Source organism: Lytechinus variegatus, chromosome 10, assembly GCF_018143015.1.
Source record: "Lytechinus variegatus isolate NC3 chromosome 10, Lvar_3.0, whole genome shotgun sequence".
Classification (NCBI taxonomy): domain Eukaryota; kingdom Metazoa; phylum Echinodermata; class Echinoidea; order Temnopleuroida; family Toxopneustidae; genus Lytechinus; species Lytechinus variegatus.
Window position 1 is genome coordinate 32,113,379 of NC_054749.1, and position 25,435 is coordinate 32,138,813.

The window sequence follows — 25,435 nt, forward strand, 5'->3', positions numbered from 1 at the left end:
ACATAAATACATACAAATATAGATAATTGTACAAATACTAAATATAACAATAGAATGATGGTTTGGTGACCCCGGAGAAAGCAGAGCTTATAAAAAAGGGGCCACCGAGTTAAAATGTACACTGAAAATAAATGCAACAAATAATAATAATTACACTAAGTACACCGATGACATATCGTGGCTGGGCTAATAAAATCTTGTATCGAAATATTTAAAAGTTTTGGAGGCAGCTCAGAATCTAGGCTCTATTTCAAAATATAGTAATGGTGGCAGTCAAGTATTGTCTTAAAATGGTCTCCTGATACCTACCTGTGAAGAACTCTTTGAAGGCACAAGAAGGTTCCTGCCCACATAGAGATTACCAATATTATGCGCTAAAGTACAATATTATTATTATAACTCCAAAAATCTAGCTTATTCTGAGCTGTCATCAAATTATTTAAATTTTGAGATACAAGGTTTTATCAGCCCAGTAGCATATTAAGGAAACCTATCTACAGTAAAGATGTAAGACCTTGAAACTATGCCAAGTGATGGGATCAACAATATATGAGAGGCCTTGCAATTTTCCTATACAACTTCTTCTCAAAATTTTCACCCAATGAAGAGTACAGTACAATCTTCACAGCCTCACTCAAGTGCCCCTGTTAGTAACACCCAAAGACATGAGCGATAAGGCTGGGTGTTTACCATTTTTCAAAATTGTTCAAACTTCTACTTTCTAAAATTGTAGATGCTAAGATGCCTTAACAAACATCTGAAATTGTTTGATAAAACTGTATATTCAGAGTTTGTCTTTCTCATTGAAGGAAGCTGTCTGATTTTAATACAATCAATCTGCTTTGTACAGGCTACACAGCAAAAATGACAAAGCTAATAGTGATAAAAGAACAGATTTGATAATTGTTGAGTGTCATACCTGTTCTAATTGGAAGATATGTTTGTTGAAGTAGAATTGCAGATGCTCATTTGCATAATTGATACAGAGTTGTTCAAAGCCATTTGTCCTGAAGACCTGTGAAAAAATAAAATGTTTAAGTTAATTTATTTCACTGATATAAAGATACTTAGTGAACTAAAATTGAAATGCATTGAGAAAACGTTGAGGATAATGTCAAAGCCAGAGCTTCTTAAAATGGCATTAAACAAGAAAATTGGTGAATATTTTAGAACATTCAACAATGAAATTACAAATTGCAGACACACAGATTATTTCAGTCATTCCCAACTTCATTATTTTAATATGAAGATATATTGAAATTATGCAAAGGCCATGGAAATAAAACACTGACCTATTCAGTATCCAAAACTATTTTCACCATGAAAAGAAAAATCCAAAGGGAATAGATATATTTTTTCTTATTCTTTCTCCATATTATCAAGGGGAGGGGGGGGGGGGCTCGGCTCCCCTCCCTTCCCAGTGCTGATAATGGCTTAGTGGAAAAACTCAAAAGTTTTACATCACCAATTTTTAAAATTAAAATCCTCACCTCAAATCCAAAGATGTCGAGTATAGCAATAGAGGTCATCTTAGCGGGTTGGTTTGTGATGACATTTATACTCCTGACTAGCCATCCAAAAAGACTGGTGTAAAGAGATTTGGATATCCCATCCCTGTACAGGAAGAAAATGTTTGACAATAGTGATATCAAATTTAAAATGATAGAATGAGTGATTTTGATTATGATGATGATGATGATAATGAAGATGATTGTGGTGATGGTGATGATGATGATGATAATGCTGATGACAATAATGATGATGGTGAGGATGATTGTGATGATGATGATGATTGTGATGATGGTGATGATGATGGTGATGATGATGGTGATGATGATAATGCTGATGGCAATAATGATGATGGTGAGGATGATTGTGATGATGATGATTGTGATGATGATGTTGATGATGATGATAATGCTGATGGCAATAATGATGATGGTGAGGATGATGGTGATGATGATGATGATAATGATAATGATGATGGCAATAATAATGATGATGATGGTGATGATGATGGTGAGGATGATTGTGATGATGATGTTGATTGTGATGATGGTGATGATGATGATGATAATGCTGATGGCAATAATGATGGTGGTGAGGATGATTGTGATGATGATGATGATGCTGATGGCAATAATGATGATGGTGAGGATGATGGTGATGATGATGATGATGATAATGATAATGATGATGATGATGGTAATAATGATGATGGTGATGATGATGGTGAGGATGATTGTGATGATGATAATGATGATGGCAATAATGATGATGGTGATGATGGTGAGGATGATTGTGATGATTATGATGATAATGATGATGGCAATAATGATGATGATGATGATGATGATGATGGTGAGGATGATTGTGATGATGATGTTGTGATGATGTTGATTGTGATGATGGTGATGATGATGATGATAATGCTGATGGCAATAATGATGGTGGTGAGGATGATTGTGATGATGATGATGATGCTGATGGCAATAATGATGATGGTGAGGATGATGGTGATGATGATGATGATGATAATGATAATGATGATGATGATGGTAATAATGATGATGATGGTGATGATGACGGTGAGGATGATTGTGATGATGATAATGATGATGGCAATAATGATGATGGTGATGATGGTGAGGATGATTGTGATGATTATGATGATAATGATGATGGCAATAATGATGATGATGATGATGATGATGATGGTGAGGATGATTGTGATGATGATGTTGTGATGATGATGTTGATTGTGATAATGATGGTGATGATGATGATAATGCTGATGGCAACAATGATGATGGTGCGGATGATGGTGATGTGCTAATGATGATGATGATGCTGCTGCTGCTGCTGATGATGATGATGATAGTGATACATAAGATAAACGGTGACAAAAGGAGGATGATGGAGATTATGATAAAATGATATATACAGTGCGTATCAAAAAAAGTTTACACTTTGAAAAAATCCTGTAAAATTATAAATTTGTAATATCCTGAAGATTTTTCCACATTTTAACATTGGTACAGATCCATTTAAGCAAATGACGATATAACTATCGAAAAATATTTCCGCTTGAGTGAGCACCACTTACTTTTGAAAAGTTAGTGAAAAATGATTTGCGCAGAACTTTGAAATAGGTATGCGAATAAAAGTAAACCTTTATCATGAAGAACACGTAGAATTTAGCAAGTAAAATTGATTTGAAGATATCTTTGACCTCTTTTAACTTGTTTCCTTGCCCAATACACTTCGAAGAGTGCATTGCGCCCCGCCCCACTCCCCCACACACCAAGGCCATCAAGACGATATTTGATTTACACTGAGCTGTGATTTACATAAAATGAATTAGGCTTGATTTTCAGTTTGTTAATCATTGTCAAGCTTAGGAAAAGTGTGGAGAAACAAGTATTAAATGAACAATTAAATGTCAACCCACTTTAAATAACAAAAAAGTTAGTGAAAAGGTGCTGGAGATGTCTGATGTAAACTTTGGTTTAGATTCAGTTATGTCCTCAGATCCAGCTGGCACAAAAAGGGTAAAAGTTGTGCTTACTAAGTGTTGAAATGTCAATTTGGGTGGCAACTTTGTTTAAAAATGCTTGGATGTATCTGTTTTATCTTAATTAACTAAAAGTGCTAGGGAAATGTAGGAAAAATGTGTCGCAGGGTAAGTTTGATTTCGCCCTTTCCCCTTGACACTGCGTGAAAACGAGCATTTCTGCGCAAACAGATTTCTGCGAGCTTTACAAAAATGGACAGTGCTCACTCAAGTGTAACATTCTGACAAAACTTTTATTTTCATTGGATAGATGAGGCCCAAACCCAAGATTATATGTGAAAAAATTACCCACATGTTGTATATTTTTTAATTCCCAGAGCATTTTCAAAGTGTAAACTTTTTTTTGATACGCACTGTAGAATTAAAATCTTAATCTCTTATCACTTCATATTGCACACATTAACTTCTGGCTTCCTTACAAATGTTCAGATGTTTGGGGGTCATTACTTTGACACTCTAGTCTGAAGAAAATATGTTATTTTAAATGTTTATCTAGTATCTGGTTTAAAACGGCATACCATAGGACAATCAATTTCATGAACTGTATCATAATACAATAAAAAGAACAGTTAAAGATAACCCTTGAACTTTCAGCCATAAAGTCTTACTAACGTGGATGAAAAAGAAAGGCAACATATAGTCTTTAGAGCAAATTTGTACAATGTACCTGATAAAAAAGCTGGTTATATTTTACCTACTTCAATCTGCATTTCATAGAACTTTGCTCTTTGGGAATTCCCCCAGTTATCCCAAGGCTATCATCTTGACTCCATTATCTATTCATGAGCTTTATGGGAATGCAAATATTGAACTTTAAACTCCATGTATTAGAAGGTACACATTTACATTACCCCCATTGTTGTTCAAGATATAAGTTGGATTTCTTGATAGGGGACAAATCCTCATTCCTCAAAGAAAATGGTCTAGGGCATGTCATATAAAACTTAGCAATTGAATTTGGTGCTGATATTTATGACTGATCATACATGATATTCAATGCAATCAATCGTAAAAATCAATCAACAATCAATTACAAACATTAACGATAAAGGGCCCTGGAGAGTGAACAAAATATACAATTGTAACACTATATCCAATGTAGTACTGTAGTCTTCCAATCGGAAAAGCATAGAAGTTTCACTGTTCAAGACAGCTGGCTTGAATTGGATAGGATATTACTTGATAGATGATCTAGTCGAACAAGAAAATAACCCCAAACCATACTACCTTCGGCAACCTGCTACAGTAGGGCGTGGCACAGAAATTTCAGACTCAAAATTCTGACACCCCTCCAATGAATTCTGTTCAAGACGATTGTGCAAATACAAGCAATAAACTTTAAACTTCATGTATTTCAATGTACAAATATGTCTCTATATCCTATTTCAAGATATGATTTTAATGTACTCAATATATGGGATTTATGGCAATACAATCACTGAAGCTCATTCCAAAGTACATATTTAAACTACCCGCTGTAAATCATATGATTTGTAATCAATATAGATAACAATCAAACATTTTTTCATTCAGGAAGGGAGGGGGTGGGGACGAAACCTTACCTGGCATCTTCAGCTTGTTCTAGTGTCCGAGGAGTAAGAATTCGTTCTCCGATTGTTTCCTAAAGTAAAAAAGATAGTTAGCTTTCAAGAATTATTTCCAAATAATATAACAATCATAATAGTAATACAAAATATCAATAACATATAGTATAGAACAAAGAAAAGTGTACTGGCACCAAAATGGAGATAAATGCTTTGTTAGGATTCAAAATAAATATTAGTTTCAACTTCTTATTCAATAATGATTTCAATCCTTTGCATCAGAGAAATACATATGAACTTCGATGCAATTCATACCTGTATTGGTACTACTATCATAATTTTTTTGACCTCTTGGAACAAAATAATTTGTACCCTTGTACACATGAATAAAAATTAATACGTACATACATTTCACAAACCATCACACACCTATTGGCCTATGAGCATATGACAATATATTTTTTACTTACTGTGACTCTGTATAAAATAGCACCTTCAAGCTGTTTAGGATCGAGTTGCAAAAGCCTGGCTGCTCCTGCTAGGGCACCATCGTTGGTGATTTCTGGCATATCATGTCTATCTTGCCTCTGCATATATAAGGTAGAAAACAAACAATGCATTACAGGATTACATAATCAACATCGACCTCTCATTTGTATACAAATAAATTAAATTAATTCATATTTTTGTTTAATTTCAAAACAACAAATACTTTCACTATTTTAACAGTATAGTTCACATGACATTCAGTTTATATTAATCTACATGAAGTACAGTACAATATAGACTATATGAGAATGGAAGATAATTGCTTGTCTTGACAAAGAAAACCAACAAAATAAAGACTTCACGTTTTCTGTCAGACGTGTGAGATTAGGGCAAGCTACGATGTAGGCTCCCTAAAAAACTCCAAGAAATTCATCTCTATAAAAAATCAATTAAAAAGTTTAATGTTTATAAAACAGGAATTCAACTATCCAACCTTTGAATTCTGGAGAGAGAGATTTCCAATGTGCAAGATGGCCGCCAGGATACTGAAGGCCGTCTCCTGCTTAATGGGATCAAAATTCAGCACTTCCATGGCCGAGACTGTCCGGATGAAGTCGTCGGCATCGTTGCGTGTATCCACACGACTGCTGCCCCCTTGGTTGAGGTAGAAATAGCGCTCTGGCTGAGTAAGCCCATACTTGGCTTTCTCTCCGATGGACATACCAGCTAGCATCTGGTAGAAGATGTGATAGTTGCGTTCTCCAGGACCCTAGCATGGACATATAAAAAATATGCATACAAAATTAATTGAAAATTGGTGTAAAAATGGAATGTAATTTTTAACTTCTGTTCTGTTGAATGCTCATATTTTAGTGACAAAAACTTAGTCAAAAGATGCAACACAATTAAAGCAAAATCACTCTTTAAAAATGCAAAATTGGTAACTGTTTTATAGGACATTGCTAACATCATATATTTTATTCATGTTATATCCAAATTCTTTCTTTAGAATATGTAAATGAATAGAAAAATAAAACATTGTTGCCATTTTGAGGAGCAAAAAGATATTAATCTTGACCTAATGAAAGCTATATACCAGTATGTGTTAATTGGGATAGAAAGGTTGATCATCTCACCTGCCTAACAACACGTGACTTCTCAACCAGATACTCTGTTGTCCTGGCACCACTGATGAGACCACTGTTTATGAATGATTAGAATTCGATGAAAAAATAGTAAAATCTCTTCTTTCAATAGAATATTACACACAACTAATTTTTGAAATGATAATGATGATGATGATGAAGATGATGATGATAATATGTATTTTGATATTTTAAATGAATTTCAATTTGATTGGGCACAAAACAAGAACAAAATTATGTTTCAATGTGTTTTCCTTTTGGTATAAAACCAAGTTTCAAGTATTGAATTGGCTAAATTTTTCGAAACATAATCTTTGTCCGTAGCTTTCAAATAAGCAATCATTCAATTTGTAAAATAGGTAGAGGGCTTTTAGAGAGATTGCACTAAATAATTTCAAATGTAAATGTTTTAAAGAATCAATAATGGAAAAAAAGAAATAATAACCACTACACATTTGGAATATCAGAATGTTAGATTATACTACAGAAAACACTATCAATCATGAAACATGCCTCTCACTGCATATACCTGATTTAGGATCTACAATATGAAAATTCAACATAAAAAAATGCAAGCATAATCTTAACATATAAATAAACACAAATTCAGTCTTAAATCAGAGACTTGAAAAATCAACATTAAAATAGAACAAGGATAGTCTAACATATGAATAAATGCAAAATCAGTTTTAAATTAGAGACAATTGAACAACTGCTGCAATGCTACTGTGAGGAACCGATTAGGCCTTATTTCGTACACAAAGGTTTTTGATATGGTAGTTTCAGTTTACAATCTATATACGGCCATTCAAAACCTATATTGAACATATTAGTGGTCTATTCGTAGTAATGATACATTCACCATGATTTATTTCTAAAAATTGAACGGCAGAGTACAGGATAGTTTGATAGACAAGAAATATAAACAAGAAAAGCATACTTATTGAAGAACAATTCAATGTATTTTCCAAAGCGACTTGAGTTGTCATTGCGAGTTGTCTTGGCATTCCCAAAGGCTTCTAGCAATGGGTTGGCTTCTAGAATCTGGTAACATATGAAAAATAACATAAATGATATGATTTAATTACATTAATTGAACAATGATGGAAAACTGAGCACTCTATCAGCAAAGAATCAACCCTTTGGCAAAATCGCTGATTTCAAGTTCACTAATGACTTGAGGTTATAATATTAGGCAATTTTTTTTTTACATAAACTCATAATCAGATTCAAAATGAATCTGGGGCTGGAATCTTACCAAGTCCTGCACCACACACATTCATAATGTGATGTGGATCACTTTCAAAAACTAATGCGAGGTTTAGAAGAAAGAGAAGACAATCTGAATTGTGCTCCCAACACCAACACCACACTTTAAATCATAGAGTATCAGCAAGCTCTTCAGCTACAATTCAATGACAGGGGTGAATGCATCTTTGAAACACTACGTGTAGGATACAGTGTCTTGAATTACATGCTATGTTATAGTGGATTATCCTTACTGTTAAACACAATACAAATCTGATTCTTACTTGTTCCGTAATGAGGTTAGTCGAAGCTTTGTTGACCACTGCAAGGTATTGCATAATAAGTTTAGTACTCTCTGTCTTGCCAGCACCACTTTCACCACTGATCACGATGCATTGATTCTGTTTGGTTTGAGTCATGCGAAGGTATGCACCACTTCCTATCGCAAACAGATGTCTGAAAGATAGAAATGATGGGTAAAAGATATAAAAACATGCTAATCCTATGCAATAATACTGACGCATTTTTTTTTCACAATTCTCCCGCCCCCTATCCAAAGAACTTAATCACAATTTTCCCCTAATTCAGTGGCATTTTCTGGAATCTTGAAATTTGTTACAACAAACTTTTAGTGCTGAGACAGCAAGCCTGATAAGCTGAATGACCAGAAATAATTTGTGTTTACTTGGCATAATATTTGTAGCATTTCTGTATCAACTTCTTGTATTACAAGCCTGTAAAATGTCTGGCTCATCATTTTGATCAGTATTGAATACTCTAAATTCCAATACATCACACTGCCAAGTATGTTTTTTTAATTTCAATCAATCAATATGATCACAATGCTTATGAATTATGAAACAGGCCTCTATATGTTACACCTCTACTCTAGCACTGAGCTCATGTATTATAACAGGTATAAGGTAGCACATGGGCAAATTAAATGGGTGAAATCTTACGGTGGTAGATGTCCAATGAGCTGGCCTTCATATCTCCTAACGGTCTCTATGTTATAGATGTCATCAAAAAGCTTGTAAGGATTGACGGCCACCAATATGCTACCGGTGTAGGTCTAAAAGGAATGTACGCACAAGAAATGCAAGTTTAATTACATTTTCATACAGTAGAAATGCAAAATATTTAAATACAGTCTATGGTGGTCCAGAGCTGATCGCTACTACATCAGGAACCTGCAACTGCTTTTTTTAAATATATCTCTATTTTTCGATCTCTCTCTTTCAAATTTTTATCTATCTATCCACCCATCCATCTATCTATCTACCTATCTATCCACTCATCCATCAATCCATCCATCTATATCTATCCATCCATCCATCCATCCATCCATCTATATATCTGTCTGTCTATGCATCTAACTATCTATCTATTTTTTCTGTAATACTAGTATTACAATGATATGTACAAAATGAACAAAACTCTCTAAGCAGTTCAAGAATAATACAAAAGTTTTGTTTTCAAATCATTCAAACCCCTTTAAACAGTTTTCAGCATAAGCAGCTATGTCCCATGGATTGCAATTAATCAACCTTAAAAAATCGATGCTTCTAAAAATATGGAATATTATGATAGGGGCGTAGTCCAATTTAATCAGTGTAAAGTCTAGACTATAAAGCTCTCTCTATCTTTGCTTGCGGGTAAAATATGCCATCTTCGGAAGCAGAAATGCAAGAACATTTTCAAAGACATGTAACCATCCCAAACATGTCTAATTTGTTTCAGTCATGAAAAAAAGTATTGGAAAAGGTATGCAATACAACAGAAGAAAGAAAATGATGAATTTTTCAAATATGATTTACATCTGCATCTTGCATTTCCTCTAAAACATGTAAAAGGGAAATAGAAAACATTTGGTAATGGGCCAAGAAATTTAAAATCATCATCGTTTTCAAAATATTAATACTGTACTAATCTGTTTATATTACATTTGGCTACATCATTATGCCTGACTATATCATGTTTTCTTTGAAATTCTGAATCTGAATCCGAAACTGATTATTGTTGCTAATTCTGGGAGCAATAATCATTTGATTCAACACCAGACGTGAATATATTTCCTGTTTTGAAAGGGGTTCACATATATACTCACATATATGAGACCTTTCTCGTATCTGGTATGTAAGTTGAATATAATGGATCCCTCATGAAGATCTCTGTAAGTTAAAGAGAGAGGGGGGGGGGAAGGAACTAAATATTCAGCAAACATATTCAAATTATAAATAAGTTATAATCACAATAATGTTTCAGCATGCACATCTCACAATGATATTAAATTTGGACTAAAGATATCAAAAATATAAAACAAATTCCTCTTTTTTATTTGAGAAAGAATATCACAGAAAATTGATCCACTACAAAGCATCGCTCTTCACATGCCCCCCCCCCCCCCCATCAAAACATGACAAAGGATAAAACCCAAGCAGTTATCCTTAAATGGCATGTTAACTTTGAATTTCAAATCATTTCACAAGATCTCTTATAGTTGCCTGTGGGAAGGCCTTGGAATGGTGAAGGGCTAATCTTTCTTACAAAAACAAATGAGTATAGGAATATAATTTTTACATGTTAGACTCATCATTGTTTTCAGTAGTAGATCCATTGCCAATTAAATTTATGATATTTTAACAATTATTCAGATATAATACAATACATGTATTTATTCATTACTATAATATCTATTTAATTGTGCATAAATTTGTCAATTATATCATTGATTTATGAATTCATCTTTTGTTCATTTGAAAATTTATTAAGTCATATCAATGCAATTATTTAATTATTCATTCATATTTGAGGTGATTAATACCCTTTTCATAAACCTATCCTCCAATTAGCCGCCTAAGAGTAATGCGGATAATTCAATAAAAATTGCGTTCATAAACTCCGAAAATAAGCCGCATTATTTTTACGAGCGCCCGTCCTGAAAAAGGGGGATAATCGCCATGACAACTGGACACGCCCCCTCCGATGCGGTTGTGTTGGAAAAGGGTGACCTTGTGACCGCACCATGGCAATTATCCGCATAATTTGGAAATGCGTTCATAAACTCACAATCTTGTCCCGATGCTGCTATTATGCGGATAATAGCAGCATCAGAGTAATGCGGATAACTCTTGTCCTCCTCCAATTTTACGACCAAATTATGCTGCTATTAGCCGCCTAATTCATTTTAATGGGGTTTATGAAAGGGGTATTAGACTCATCTGCCAGATTATATGTATGAAGTAAGCTAATGTCACCACAATTACTACACATTGGATAGTTTCTGTTGTTATTGTTTTTTTTACCTGAGTTCAACCATATCCTGAATGCTTTCAAGTTCAATCTGATCATGTCTGATCCTCAGCAGCTTTCTGGGGTCTACTATTGGGTATTCCTGGAATGGAGAAAGTTTATCAAAACTTCACATTGACCATAGATATTTTAAGACAGATTTGAATAGGATTTCAATCAAAGTACATCATTATGAAAATCAATACAGACTAAGTGATTTGAAACATTGATCCTTACAATGATTTCTTGGAATAAAAAGGTATTTTTGTTTGTGGAATACAAAAACTACCATTCATCCATACCAATATCTGTTCTGATGAATCAAGTCATAACTTGTTGGCATCAGTTCCTTTGAATTACAAACAATTAAAGTCCAACTGTTGAGTACTAGTTTGTAAATTATATTGTACAAATATGTATATTGCATTATGATGAAATACCGATTTGTCAAATAACTCACATTGCACAATTCTTATCCAATTTCAGAAAATAAATACACAGTTTAATATCAAGTTCAAATTTGTAATTTTATAAACAAAACTGAACACCTACCAACCTGATATAATTAACTTATACATGTGTTTACATGAAAATAAATGACATTGTAAAAGAAAATCAGTACTAATATCTGTTCAAAATACATGTACATGTAGGTATGTTCAATAATTCCAAGGCGCAAACTAAATTTTACATTCAGAGGCAATTCATTTTCAGTATATTCTGAGGCTATTTAAAGTGGTACACCAGGCTGGAAATAGTATGATTTGAATGGAAAAGTTTAATCAGACATACCAAACCCTGAAAATTTCATCAAAATCGGACAAGGAATAACAAAGTTATGATTTTTGTAAATTTTGCATTATTTTGACGAAACAGTAATATGCATGTCTTCACGAATATTCAATGATCAAGCTGATGATGTCATATCCCACTTATTCTTTTGTATTTTATTACATTAATTCCAATTTGTCCATCAAGAACGAAACAAATTTTGATTGATAACTGATTCAATGTGTAAGATAAACATAATAATTTCAAGTGCGACTTCAGTCAGATTCAGATCTTTGTGAACCACCACCTTGCTCACTTCACATTCTTTCAGAATTTATTTATCATCTTGTACCTAGCAACTAAATCGTCTTATTTTGTCATCATATGGCTAAATTATGGTGAATGCTCACTTTTCCGGTTGTATATTCATAGACGACATCATAAAGTTAGATTCTTATCAGTCAACATTCTTGATCTGTTTGTGCAGGAAACGTCTGAATACACCACTTAAACACACCCTATGAACTTTGATCTATCTTAAACTTACTTTCTCATTGTGTGAAAGGTGCTAATGCTTAAATATCATAAAGTGTATAAAGTTGCAGTGTTGTTAACATTGGCCAAACATTTGTCTATTGGGCCGCATCCCTGTGGCTTACCAAAACACTCCTCTGTCATACGAATGCTATGCTTTCTTATTTGCATCATGACATTTGGGTAAATATCTAAACAGTCAAAATCATCATGTACAAAAATGGGAGATTGTAGTCTTATATTTCAGAACATCTGGCATAAAGGATGATAGGGAAAAAAACACCAAGATGTGTGCTGTAAAACATTTGGTGTTAAGAAACCAATACACACTTAGGTGTTAAGATTACACTGTGGAATTTGAACACAACACCAAACCTTTCTTATTTCTGATGAGAGGGGGGGGTTACTGTAGTATGAGGGATGTTTGCATTGATGATTAATTACAGATTTATTGTCGGCTATTGGTTTTGTGTGCTATACACCTTCATTGTCGTGTACATCTGGCCATTCCACAGAGTTATTTCTGTGTTTATAAAAAAATATAAGAAAATAACTGCAGTCATCTCAAGATATGCCCTTCTAATTCCACAGAGTTATTTAAACACCCGAGGGTTATAATATACATGTACGTATATCAATGATGCTAAAATGATGCTCAAGATCACTTCTGTGTTTATAAAAAAATATAAGAAAATAACTGCAGTCATCTCAAGATATGCCCTTCTGAATATTTACACAATAGGTGGATGTATATTCCAAAGTTCAAAAGTAGACAAAATATATATCTTGGCAAGTCTATATGCTACCAATGCAACTTGCACCAGTGTACTACAATTCTGTAACGATGTCATTCAAACAGAGGTTTAGTCAATGGCCTTTCAAAGGGTGATTTTGCCCCTTTCCACATTTTGATATCTTACAGTGTTTCTTCTATTGATACAGGCTGCCTACATCTAAACAGATTTGTCAAATAATGTTTAATGACAGCAGTTTTAACTTGAACTTATCCAAAATTCAAAAATGCTGTAAACCTTCTTTTATTATTATGTCTGGAAATTAGTACCGCAAAAAAATTGCTAGCGACAGGGAAACAGCATGATTAGATAGTAGTTGGTGACAGTGTCTAATACCTTATCCTCTGTAAGAGTCTAAGACCCCTGTTACATCTGAGAGATTCCCTACCTCGGGCCGGCCCGGGGCCTACCTCGGGTCAGAAAGAAATCAGATGTAAACATCCCAAACCTACCTCGGGCCACCTTTTAGCGAACCTACCCGAGACCACATCCAGAGGTAGTCTCGGGTAGGTATCGGGCCGGCCCCGGTCCACCGATTCGTAGATGTAAACGCACACAAGCTTTCGAACCTATCTCGGTCCGTTCGCCAGCTGTCAAATTACGTCATAGCGCGCGCTATCCCCTCCCCAGCCCCGTCGTTCTTCGAATGTTTTTGCGACATGCGACACGTGAATTGTGATTGATAAAGTCTTTGATTTGAGTGAAAAGAAGCATTTTAAACGTATCCTTTTCAAGTCGATCATATCTTCAACGACTGCTGGGATCATCAGCATTCTTTCAGAATCTCGGGTAACTTCAATTATTCGGAGCCTAGATCGAGAGCGCCTTTTAAAGGTGTCAGCAATCGGATGCCGCTCGAAACAGTACAGATAGGGCGATAGGGGAGGGAATGAACACTGTGATGTAAACAGACCACATTTCGGACTCGGTCCGTTCGCGAAGCTAATCCACCAATAATCCAGTCAAGGTTGCAAGTGGACTCGGTCGGGTCTCGGGTAGGAAACTTTCAGATGTAACAGGGGTCTAAGTTACATTGTGCATTGTGTTTTATGCAGAACCTCTTTGGTTTACAGACCTGATCCCTCTTGATTGACTTTCCTTTTCAATTTATTTCAATATTTACTCTCTCTTTCTCTCTCTTTTCTCCACTGTCCCTAAAAGGAATATAATATATGGGCTAAATACTTGGTATTTTAGACTCAAGTGTCCACATTCTTCAAACACAGGTAAATCCATTGTAGATTTTCACCAGTTGACTAGCGAGTGTAAACAGCGCTGCCCTAATTTGGCAAAAGGGCACAAGTGACAAAAATGACTTTTATGTAAAAAAAAAAGCAGATTGCAATCATATGCAATGTAAACTTATCATGTATCTATGGAGTTGTATAATCTAAACATACATTGAGCACAGTGATGAATCTTGCAAAGTGATCTCCGAAGGTAACAATGCTTTGTACAATAATTGCAGTACATATTGGTGGTATAATTTTGGGTAGACTCCCAACCAGCACAAAAATCATATTATTGTTCAGATGTACAACAAAACACAATTTTTATGCAAAAAAGGCAACATCGAAAACCAAAGGGTAATTGCATGATTCGTGTAGATTTCCATGGAGCCCGAGTGGCTTCCCTTGAAAGTCCATAAAATACTAGACCTTTGCAATCCACAATGCCCCTAAAATTGTACAAAAAATAATTTTTCTGATCTAAGAAACAGAAGGATGTGCATATTTCCTATTTGGCGAAGAATAAGAACATAATTTGTATTCAATAAAAAAACTGATAACTCTACATTGATTGATATATGACATATTCCCTTTTGCTTCTCAGGACAATATGGATTTTCTTCTCTTTGCATGGCTTTATAAAGTTAATGTAAACATCATGTATGTCAAAAGGACTATCAATCCAAACGTCCAATGCTTGGGGAATCTCAACAGTCAATAGTTGTCTAATTCAGACGGCAGCAGGGTGAAACTTAATGTTTGATATGCAATAAAAGTACTAGCACTCATAAGGGCAAAATATGATGACATTGATAATAATAATAATATGCATTTATATAGTGCAAAAACTATTTCTATATATTCTATTGCCCTAAGAGCTTCCTAGGTGCATTAGAAAACAAGTCCTTTTCATATACATGTAAACTTTCGGTTCTCATTCATAGTCCATTTGGGCCACAAAGCCCACAACTCGTGAAATATAAAAACAATTCAAGTCAAACAATAATCAACTTCTCAATGAAATATATCAGTAGAATATTAATTACTGGTACTCAAAAAAATGAACAAATTTTAATACATTTCACATATTAATGCATGTAGATTTAAATTATTTTTATTGCTTTCAAAATTCATTTATTTTAGCCCATTTGATATGTCACTTTGGTAAACTTTAAGTTCTATAATCTCCATGTGAATCGGACTATTGTTAGATCACATTGCAATGAAATTGAGCTGAGACCACTTCATTGCTATTGTTAAACAAAACTCAATTCCATTCATTGGTTTGCAGTTTGTGTGTCTATGCAATTCCTCACTTTCTGTTGTGAGAAAAAAACAGAGATCCACTTTTTTGTTTTTCTTTACACACATAGACCTCATATTCAAATAATATAAAATATGATTTCATAATAAGATTTACTTCAAAACTCTACCATAACTGGCTCACATAATTTCATTTTCTTGTACATGAATGTTATATGAATATGTTCTCTTGTGACTATGCATAGGACAATCAATCAAAACTTAAATTGTTATAGTTGCCCAGTATGATTTTTTTGCGCATACATTCATAATTCCAAAGCTTCGTTATTCCAAAGGTTCGTATTTCCGAAGGTTCGTATTCCGAAGGTTCGTTAGTCCGAAAACAAAATGAGATTCGTAATTCCGAAGGTTCCTTAGTCCAAAAATGAAGTGAGGTTCATAATTGCGAAGGTTCGTTAATCCGAAAACGAAATGATTAATGAACCTTATTTTGTTTTTTTACTTACGAACCTTCGGAACAATGAACCTTGTTTCGTTTTTGGATTAACGAACCTTCAGAACAATGAATCTTATTTCGTTTTCGGATTAACGAACCTTCGGAACAACGAATCTTATTTCATTTTTGGCTTAACGAACCTTCAGAACATCGAACCTTTTTTTGTTTTCGGATTATCGAACCTTCGGAATAACGCCACAAATGTTCCTATTAACGAACCCTTTTACATTTTCGGAATAAAGAACATCGAGGTATAGGCAATTTCCGTGTTTCGGAATAAAGAACCTTCAGAATTACGAAGTGTAACCATTTTTGATGGTGCATGGCTGGAATGCTCCCCAGTGAGAGGGAAATGTGCAAAACTTGTACTGTTTGCTGAGCAGCCTGAATCCAGTGTGCAGGACACATATATCATTATTACTATTATGATTATTATATCAATAATTATTTTTGTGTCATCACATGTGAAAAGCAAGTTGGATTAATAAGAAATCTTAATGGATGACACTTGACAGTAATACATTATTAAAGTAAAATAATTATGATTTATGAATGTGCCACCTTTCCAAAACACTATTTTAAAGGCAATTGAAGATAATTTCTGAATAGCAAATAAAGATAGCAGGGAAAATAATTTATTTATTTCTATTATTTCATTTAATTGTAACATATTTATTCAAGATGAAGATAAAACAAGATCAGCCAAAGGCTGTTTTACATCATGGTCCTGACACATACAAAAAACATAGACACAAAATACCCAAACCTACTGTTGGAAATTGCACTCGTAACTGACTAAATTCATTTTAAAAATGCATGATAAACCCATCTGTTTTAGCAGTCACCATGAGTGATTGATTATTTTAATTAAAAAAGGCATATCCTATGGTGAGCAAAATACATTTAAACAGTTTGATATACAGGTAGATGTGGATGCAATCATTCAGTCTTACACCTGTAGCATTTTAAGACTATGTATATTGTTAATGCCAGGCATACAATCACATAGACATGTATTACTGTACATGTATGTGCATGTTATAATGTATATCAAACAAGTCAAGGTAAATACAATGAGTCATCTACTGTAGCTATACGTGTAATTAAATTGCCAGTGAAAGTGGTATTTCTCACTATACATGTACATGTATATGGCATTGATTGGGATATAGGGATATATTATTCCATAGCGAGAGCCAATAATATACTGCTCTCCAAAAATTTATTATTCACAAGGATTAGTTACATGTACACTATCTAGATTAGATCTGGACCTACTACTAGTAACTACTGGTACTACTACGACTACAACTACTACTTCTACTAACTACTACTACTACTACTACTACTACTAGTACTTCTCCTCCTCCTAAAGTGGGGGTAGGTGAGCCGAAAGTGGGGTGGGAATGTCTTGTCATGCAAAAAAAAAAAACAACAAATACATGTACACTGTGGTCATTTCATGTTTTTTTTTACATGATTAAGTCATTGTAGCACTATTACTACTTTTGAATGACAATTGTGAGTTTTCTCTATGTGAACGAGAGTCAATCATAGCATCCAGCAAATGATTTTCAATGGAAACCTTGAAGGCCTTTCTCGAAAATTGGTGAATAGGATCAACAGTTGGGCAATTCAGGAATATGATCAACCTTTTTGTACATCAGACCCCCATTTTTCTCAAGTCTTACTTCACTATATAAACTGACCAAGTCATGGTCATTTGAAAATACAGACCATCAAAAGAACCAGAAATCAGAGACAAAAAATTTCATGAAAGTCCCACATATAGGAGGTCGGCCGTACATATTTTATGGAATTTCCCAGTTTCATCCAACTTTTCGGAGCTGACAAAAAAATCGCAAATTATGTTCTTCATCCAGAATCATGGTAAAGCTGACGTTTCAATTCACCCACCCTTGAAAAAGACTTCATTGATGTGAAGGTCATTTGATAATAGATTGTTTATGTTCCAGAAACCGTCTGCATACATGCAGCTGTTGCGAAAACTTTCTATTAACAGATAGCAAGACACGGTATCTTACCTTTCCATCGCTGGCACATAATACCTTCATGGAGGCACTATCAGAGACGATGATACGACCAGGAACAGGGTACTCCAACCCACTGTCAAACCAAACGAGGGTTCCCTGTGACATAAACAACACAAAATAATTAGAATTCAATATCAATCATAATTCTCCTAATATGACATTAGATGGTATCAGAGTATTTTGGGTCGATTCATAATAAAAATGCAGGGGGGGGGTGGTTACTGAATGCTATACATGTTTCTTTCCATGTGCTTTTTTTATATTCATCTAACCAGTTTTTCATCTTTTGTCTTCCTCTATTTTTCATTTTCCCAGCTCCAGTTTGTCACTTGAAAATTCAAAGGGGACAGTCTCCCCTTCAAACTACTATATTGTTCATTTCTATATATTCAATTGTTTTATAACAGAATGAAATCAGGAATTGGACTACATAGTACGGTTTAGTTATCAATAAAATTTAACAAACTATTTCCAGAGATGCCAAGTTCAAAGACCAGCTATGCGTGAGATTTTCTGTGAATCTGAGTGAGATCACAGACATTGTGTACAATGTATATGGGGATAGGCTGTGATAGTTGCGTGAGACAGAGATTTGAGGGGATGAACAAGAGTCCAAAATGCTTGAGTCTCACGCATGATGCGCGATACTTGGTAGCTCTGTATTTCCAATTCAATTCAATATCACCGTCATGCAAAAGCTTGTCTCTGCAATAGTATTTTAAAATTGAAACGAATCTTTCCCTTTTGCAGTTTTATGTTCTGTCTGCAATATTTTCTTTTAAGCTACAGTTTTCCATTTTCATAATATTGTCAACATCTGCTGAACATTGTCAAAAGCAATTTATATTCTTGTGCTAGTGTTGCTTCTCCTTTTATCACACAAAATCTTCTTCCACACTGCATATCAGTCATAATATCCAAAAGGGCATGAAAAACTGAAAGTACATGCAAATGTACATTGGCCAGGAAGGCTTAATATTGTTTACATTAGCTCCTATTATCTCATGTACAGTGTAGAGTGATATCATATCACTGTTTACTATAGCTCTCCTGTCTGTAAATCATTGACAATAATTGCACAGATCAAACTTTACATGCCCTATTTAATATTAAATTTCATAAATTCCATCATTTCATACTATTGCTTTCAGAATGATAATGATGATCATGATGATTATTCATAGCTTAAGAACATCAAAAGGTGCATAAATTCTATCTACATGTATATCAGATCTAGATCACTAAAAGATTAAGATCTAAATATAGCACTAGACAGGAAGGTAGTCAGGTTGTAAATAGTAACCAAACTATTTCTCTTTCATCAACTGCTCCTGCTTATTTCTCTGATCTACATGACATTGGTATAGATAGATAGATAGATGGATAGATAGATAGATAGATAGATAGATATACAAAAAGATAAATAGATAGATAGACAGACAAAAAGATAGATAGATAGATAGATAGATAGATAGACAGACAGACAGACAGGTAGGTAGGCAGGTAGATAGATAGATAGACTCACAATTTTTCCTAATCCCAGGAAATAGGTGGGGCTAAAGGGGGGGAGGTCTTAGCCCCACCATAGGGGACATATACATGTAGCAATAATATAAAGGAATTTCTAACTTCTCATCTATCTATGTTTGTTACCGTATCAACTTTATATAAATGTAAATGATAATATATTCATCAAACTCGAGAATGAATTTGAGCTAACTGTACAGGCACTCTTCTGGGAAACTTAAGTCATATTTCTCTTACAATCTTGTAAATATGTAACTTGATTGCAATGTTGATTTATTTCAATAAAATATACCCCCAAAATATAAGATTGGATAAATATTAAACATGCTTGATACAATTCACTGCCACTTTGTTAAAACAAGGCAAATTGAGAGTTTAGCAATAACAGGCCACGGTTCATGCATAAAGACTGATTGGTTGTGTGTAAATGAAATTGTGCCCCTGGAAACACAACAATGTGTAAACTCCATTCTCTATCTCATATCTCATAGATTTGGTCAATTCAAGTTGGTGTTGGTGTTTGAATGCACATTTTAGATATTTATTTATAGCACCAACACCTAAATCTTAGCTTATGAAAATGACCCAAATTACATTTACTGGCTCACCAAGTACCGACTTTATTTTAAGTTTGGTTTTCTGCTACCATAATTGGCCAATCATCGACACTTGAGGGTCAACACTATTACTTAAAATCACTAGTTATTGAAACTCTACAATTAGAGCATGAAAGCAATACATGTATCTCATAAAACTCTGTCTGTATTGTACATGATTATTTGAGTGTGTATAAATCAAAGTAAACAAAGGAGGGGTAGTAATTCCTGGTCAAAGTATAAATGATATCGATAAGCAAGGGTAATACACAATTGGTCCATTATTGTCCTTCAACAAGGATATTGTTCTTTTGGCATATATCTGTACATCAACATACACAGGATGCAATATATCTATTTCTCCCTTCTTTATGCTTTCTTTTGCTTTGTTTTCTCATGCTTTCTGCATTCTTTATGGTGGGGATGCCTAATTTGTGCTAAGTCAGTTGGTTTAGAAAGCAAGAAATCTTACGAAGTACAGCAAGTACATGTAATCAAAACATTTCTTTCTAAGACAGGAGTAACATATGGTATGTTCAACTTTTAGAGAATATTATGTATATTCACTAAAAAAATGTCTTTAATACATGTACGTAAAGAACGCCTCTGGCAGTCTCGCCTGCATAACGTGCCGTGATTCAATATAGCAGCAGTGCTGACTTTGAAAACAACTATTGTATAATTATTCATAAAAACACCACTCATATGATAATAAAAGACTAGATTCATTTTAATATCCCAAATAACCTTTGACAATGATCATGTGACCTGAGACTCGTGCAAAAACAATAATACACCGTTCTCATTATACTTTCTAAAAATAGTTTACTTACTGGAAATCGGTTCAGGAAACTAGTTTAGAAGATTGCTATGCTAGCGTTCCCATTTGATCAGCCAAAAATGGTTTTCAAAACCACTTCACGAAAAGTGGCCAAGTTGCTATGGGAACGCTCTCAGTGGGGTGGGAGTGACATGTTTCGCGTGATATTCGAAACCGCAGCATCGATAATCTACACACAGTTTATGGAGTAGCGCTCTCAAAATGTGCAAAGATTGCTTCCTGAAGACCAGTTGTGTCCTCATTTACGCTAAAACCAGTTAAACAAGGAAAACCGATCTTGAAAACTACATCACAAAGTGGTTTTGTGAACCGGTTTGGAAGATCGCTTCCAAGACATTTTCGACTGTTCTCATTACACGTTAAACTAGTTTCCAATAAACTAGTTTTAGGACGATAGTGAGAGCAGTGTCTAAGTGAAACTTGATTACCCATGTGCCTTTGTTTCATTTACTAGATCCATAACTTTCAAAGCAATGATGGCAATTCAACAATACCCCCAACATGGCCATAGTTTATTGACCTTAAATGACCTTTAACCTTGGTCTTGTGACCTGAAAGTCATGCAGGATGTTCAATGATACTTGATTACTCTTATGTCTAAGTTTCATGAACTACATGTAGATCCATAAACTTCAAAGGCTATGATAGCAATTCCCAAATTACTCCCAACATAGCCAGTTTGTTGAAATATGACCTTTGACCTTGATCGTGTGACCTGAAACTAGCACGGATTATTTATGATTCTTGATTGCCCTTATGTGCAAGTTTCTTGAATTATATCCATAAACTTTCAAAATTATGATGGCAATTGAACATATACCCTGAACATGCCCAAACTTCATTGACCCTAAATGACCAGTGACCTCTGTCATGTGTTTCAAAAACTTAGGCAGAATGCTCATTTCCAAGTTTAATGAACTAGCTTCATATACTTTCTAAATTAGGATGACATTTAAAAAACTTAACCTTGGTTGAGATTTCATATCGTTGACGACGCTGCCGCCATTGCCGTCAGAAAAGTGGCACCTATAGTCTAGCTCTGCTATACAGGCGAGACAAAATTATTTTTTTTTTGCTTATCTATCGCTGATCAAATAGAAGAGTTTTTAATTTGTCTTTTTCACAAACAAAGTACACTTTATAATTTCAGGGGGGGAGACATGGACATTTATAAAATTTCAAAATAATTAAAAAAAAACAATACCTTTTCTCCTTTCCCCAAAATGAAACTTTTCCTTTAAGAAATATCAACTTACCAGCTCCATCTTGTTTTTTTAGAGATGACTGGATTTAGAAGAGTCACTCCTCTCAGATTTCCTTCTCTTTCAATGCTCCATTTGTTGTTTTCCGTCTCCTATGATTTGAACAAGTTATTCCTTTCTGTACAGATCTGTAACTGAGAAACATGTAAACCAAATTACAAGGTTATGAAGAATTGGAGTTACAGAAAAATGATTAGAGAATGATTACAAGAGCATAAAGCTTTTGTTCAAATTTCTGAGAACTTAGTTAAAGAATTCCAGAGGATCAAGTAGTCTTTATTGTTCATGAATTCTATTCAAAATAATAATAATAATGCTCAATTCTTGTATAGCGCATCACACATAGCATAGCATGTCCCTATGCGCTTAAAGAAGAAATAGTGTAAGGTAAGAATAAAGTAATCAAGATATGTATATTGGATCATTAGTTCAAAGTTGGTATTTTACGCATTGAATAGATATGTTTTGAGGGATCTCCTGAATGTACATAAATCACTTTGATATCTCATTGAATTAGGTAAAGCATTCCAGAGGACAGCAGAGGCATGAGTAGAAGCACGCTCACCTTCTTCAAAAGAAGAATTAAATACTTAAGGTTTACCCAAACACGAAATAGCATTACTAATTTTAATACTATCTTTTTATAAAACTTTTATAAGTATTAAAATAAGTCACACATAATAAAACATTGAAACTCATAAAAACTGTGATGGTGATGATGATGCCACCTGTACAACTCTGAACCATGGTCAAGGGATTACATGCAATTGTCATTCTTAATTATTTTTCCCCGGGGGGCCACTTCCATTCACAAGTGGATACCATGCGCGACCATGGGGTCTCGAAAAGCACCCTAAACACGTAATTTCCATATTCTGAAAATGCACCCCTTAGCAAGTATTGGCGTGTGAAACCCTACCCTTAACAAGTATTGGAAACAAAACGATATATCTTGGCAAATATTCCCTGAAATGAACCCCTAAACAAGTACAGGAATGTTTTATTGTTACGGGTCCTTCGGTCGTCGGAATACCTTATTTGGTTTAGTACGACCCCATCTTCTACACCTCGCGCAAATCGGACTCTAAACACGAAGTGTTGGGGCAAAAAGGACATCCTTTATAAAACATTTGAATTTCGTTTTATCATCCCCGCAAATTCGACCCTAAACACGTAATTTTCCTAGCGAAATGGATACCCTTTTTTCATTATTTTTGTGTTTTTGACACCCTTATCACGTTACGTACGTAACGTGCCCTATCGTGAAAAAGACATCCTTTTTACGTGTTTTTTTGGTCGCGCATGGTATCCACTCGTCAATGTAAGTGGCCCCTCCGGGTATTTTTCACATGTGGCTCAGTTCGGTTGCCATCTAAGCACAGATAACCGGAAATACATGTAGATTGACCACAAGTACTGATTTTCAATACATCAAATTATCACTATTCTTTTCTTCTTATTCTCTTTTTTTGGAAGATTCATAAGTCATGTATTTCACCAAGAGTTAATAAATACAAATCATTAAAAAACAATTTCTTTTATTAGTACAAAAAATCACATTTTCTCTATTCTCAACTCTCTGATTCTCTTGAAATTAACTCGATATCATAATGAGTCAGTTTTCATTTTTGATATGTTTGTGCTTGATAATCATAAGGTAATATACATTTTTTGAGAATTATAACTGAATTTACAACTTATTTTTTTTAGCCTTTTACTTAATATTCCAACTTTTTTTTTCTTTCCTTTCTATTTTGAAATTATACTCCTTGAAAACAGAGTTCAATTCACTAATCTACAGAGTTAGTCTTTAAATAAACTGAATTTGGGGTAAACTTTCCCTGAATATGTTTTCTGTTTACTTGGCTGTTTACTTTGAAGTTTCAGAAAAACTTTCCCTTGATAAGATTATGTTTTATTGCATATCATGACTTCAAATTTTTCGTGAAATATTTGCCAAAGTAAGGTACTTGTTTGCTTGATCACGAACTGAAAACATTCATAATCCCTTCCCCTTAACACTTTTTGTTGGTTTAGCTAATTTCATAACTCAATTTTAACAAGTTTTCCCCTTCTAAATTGATCATTTAACCTTAAAGTAAAAAAATCTTCTGAACAAAGTCTGTTACTGTTTGGCTGATCACTTAATTTTTTTTTTATTTAACTCAAGCATAATTTGAAGCTTTACAAAGACTTATTTCTCATTTCCAATTTTGACTTCTCTATTATGATTGTTTGATTAAACAATAACTTTTTAGTACCATTTAGTTCATTAAACCATTATTAAAATTTCACTCACAATTTGCTGAAACTTTCACTTATCTGCCTCCTAGTGCATCCTCAAACTTCTATCTGGCTTTTGTAAGTTTTTAACTTACATTTAAATCCTTTAAACCTTTTTTTTATTGTTTAACTGCTACTTTCAAGTTTGTGTAAATGTTCTCTTTTTCAATAGATGAACTTTCTGAGGCCAAAATTGAACTTCAATTGTATTAGGATATTTTAAAGATAAATGAAAGTAGTTCAGTAAACATTGATTCCACAAGAAAGCCTGTAAAACCAGGCTTAATTGTCATTATATCGAAGATCTAGATCTGGTACAGTTACATAAACTTAACTTTGTGAAATCTTGAAATCTACACTGAAAATGTTCACACTGAAGATCACTAACACAGATACGCGCACGTGGGACAGTGTATTATTATTGCTTTGAATGTCGGCCCGACGCTTGACCCGAATCCCGTGCTTATTTCTCAGCAATTACACAATTTCTTCCA

The 25,435-nt window shown here is 34.2% G+C and overlaps 1 protein-coding gene across 8 annotated transcripts in view; it reads right to left on the reverse strand.

Moving 5' to 3' along the window:
• Positions 1-25,435, reverse strand: part of LOC121422279 (unconventional myosin-XV-like) — an 80,533-nt gene that overhangs the window by 40,924 nt on the left and 14,174 nt on the right. For all 8 annotated transcript variants that reach the window (XM_041617204.1, XM_041617206.1, XM_041617205.1 and 5 more), the window contains 13 exons: positions 22,653-22,786; positions 18,424-18,528; positions 11,306-11,394; positions 10,108-10,171; positions 8,960-9,072; positions 8,285-8,456; positions 7,693-7,796; positions 6,744-6,807; positions 6,101-6,376; positions 5,589-5,705; positions 5,137-5,195; positions 1,491-1,614; positions 920-1,015 (listed from right to left, as the gene is read on the reverse strand). In XM_041617204.1, coding sequence (XP_041473138.1) covers positions 920-1,015; positions 1,491-1,614; positions 5,137-5,195; positions 5,589-5,705; positions 6,101-6,376; positions 6,744-6,807; positions 7,693-7,796; positions 8,285-8,456; positions 8,960-9,072; positions 10,108-10,171; positions 11,306-11,394; positions 18,424-18,528; positions 22,653-22,661 — 1,392 coding nt within the window. In that variant the 5' untranslated portion in view covers positions 22,662-22,786. The remainder of the gene's footprint in view (positions 1-919; positions 1,016-1,490; positions 1,615-5,136; positions 5,196-5,588; positions 5,706-6,100; positions 6,377-6,743; positions 6,808-7,692; positions 7,797-8,284; positions 8,457-8,959; positions 9,073-10,107; positions 10,172-11,305; positions 11,395-18,423; positions 18,529-22,652; positions 22,787-25,435) is intronic.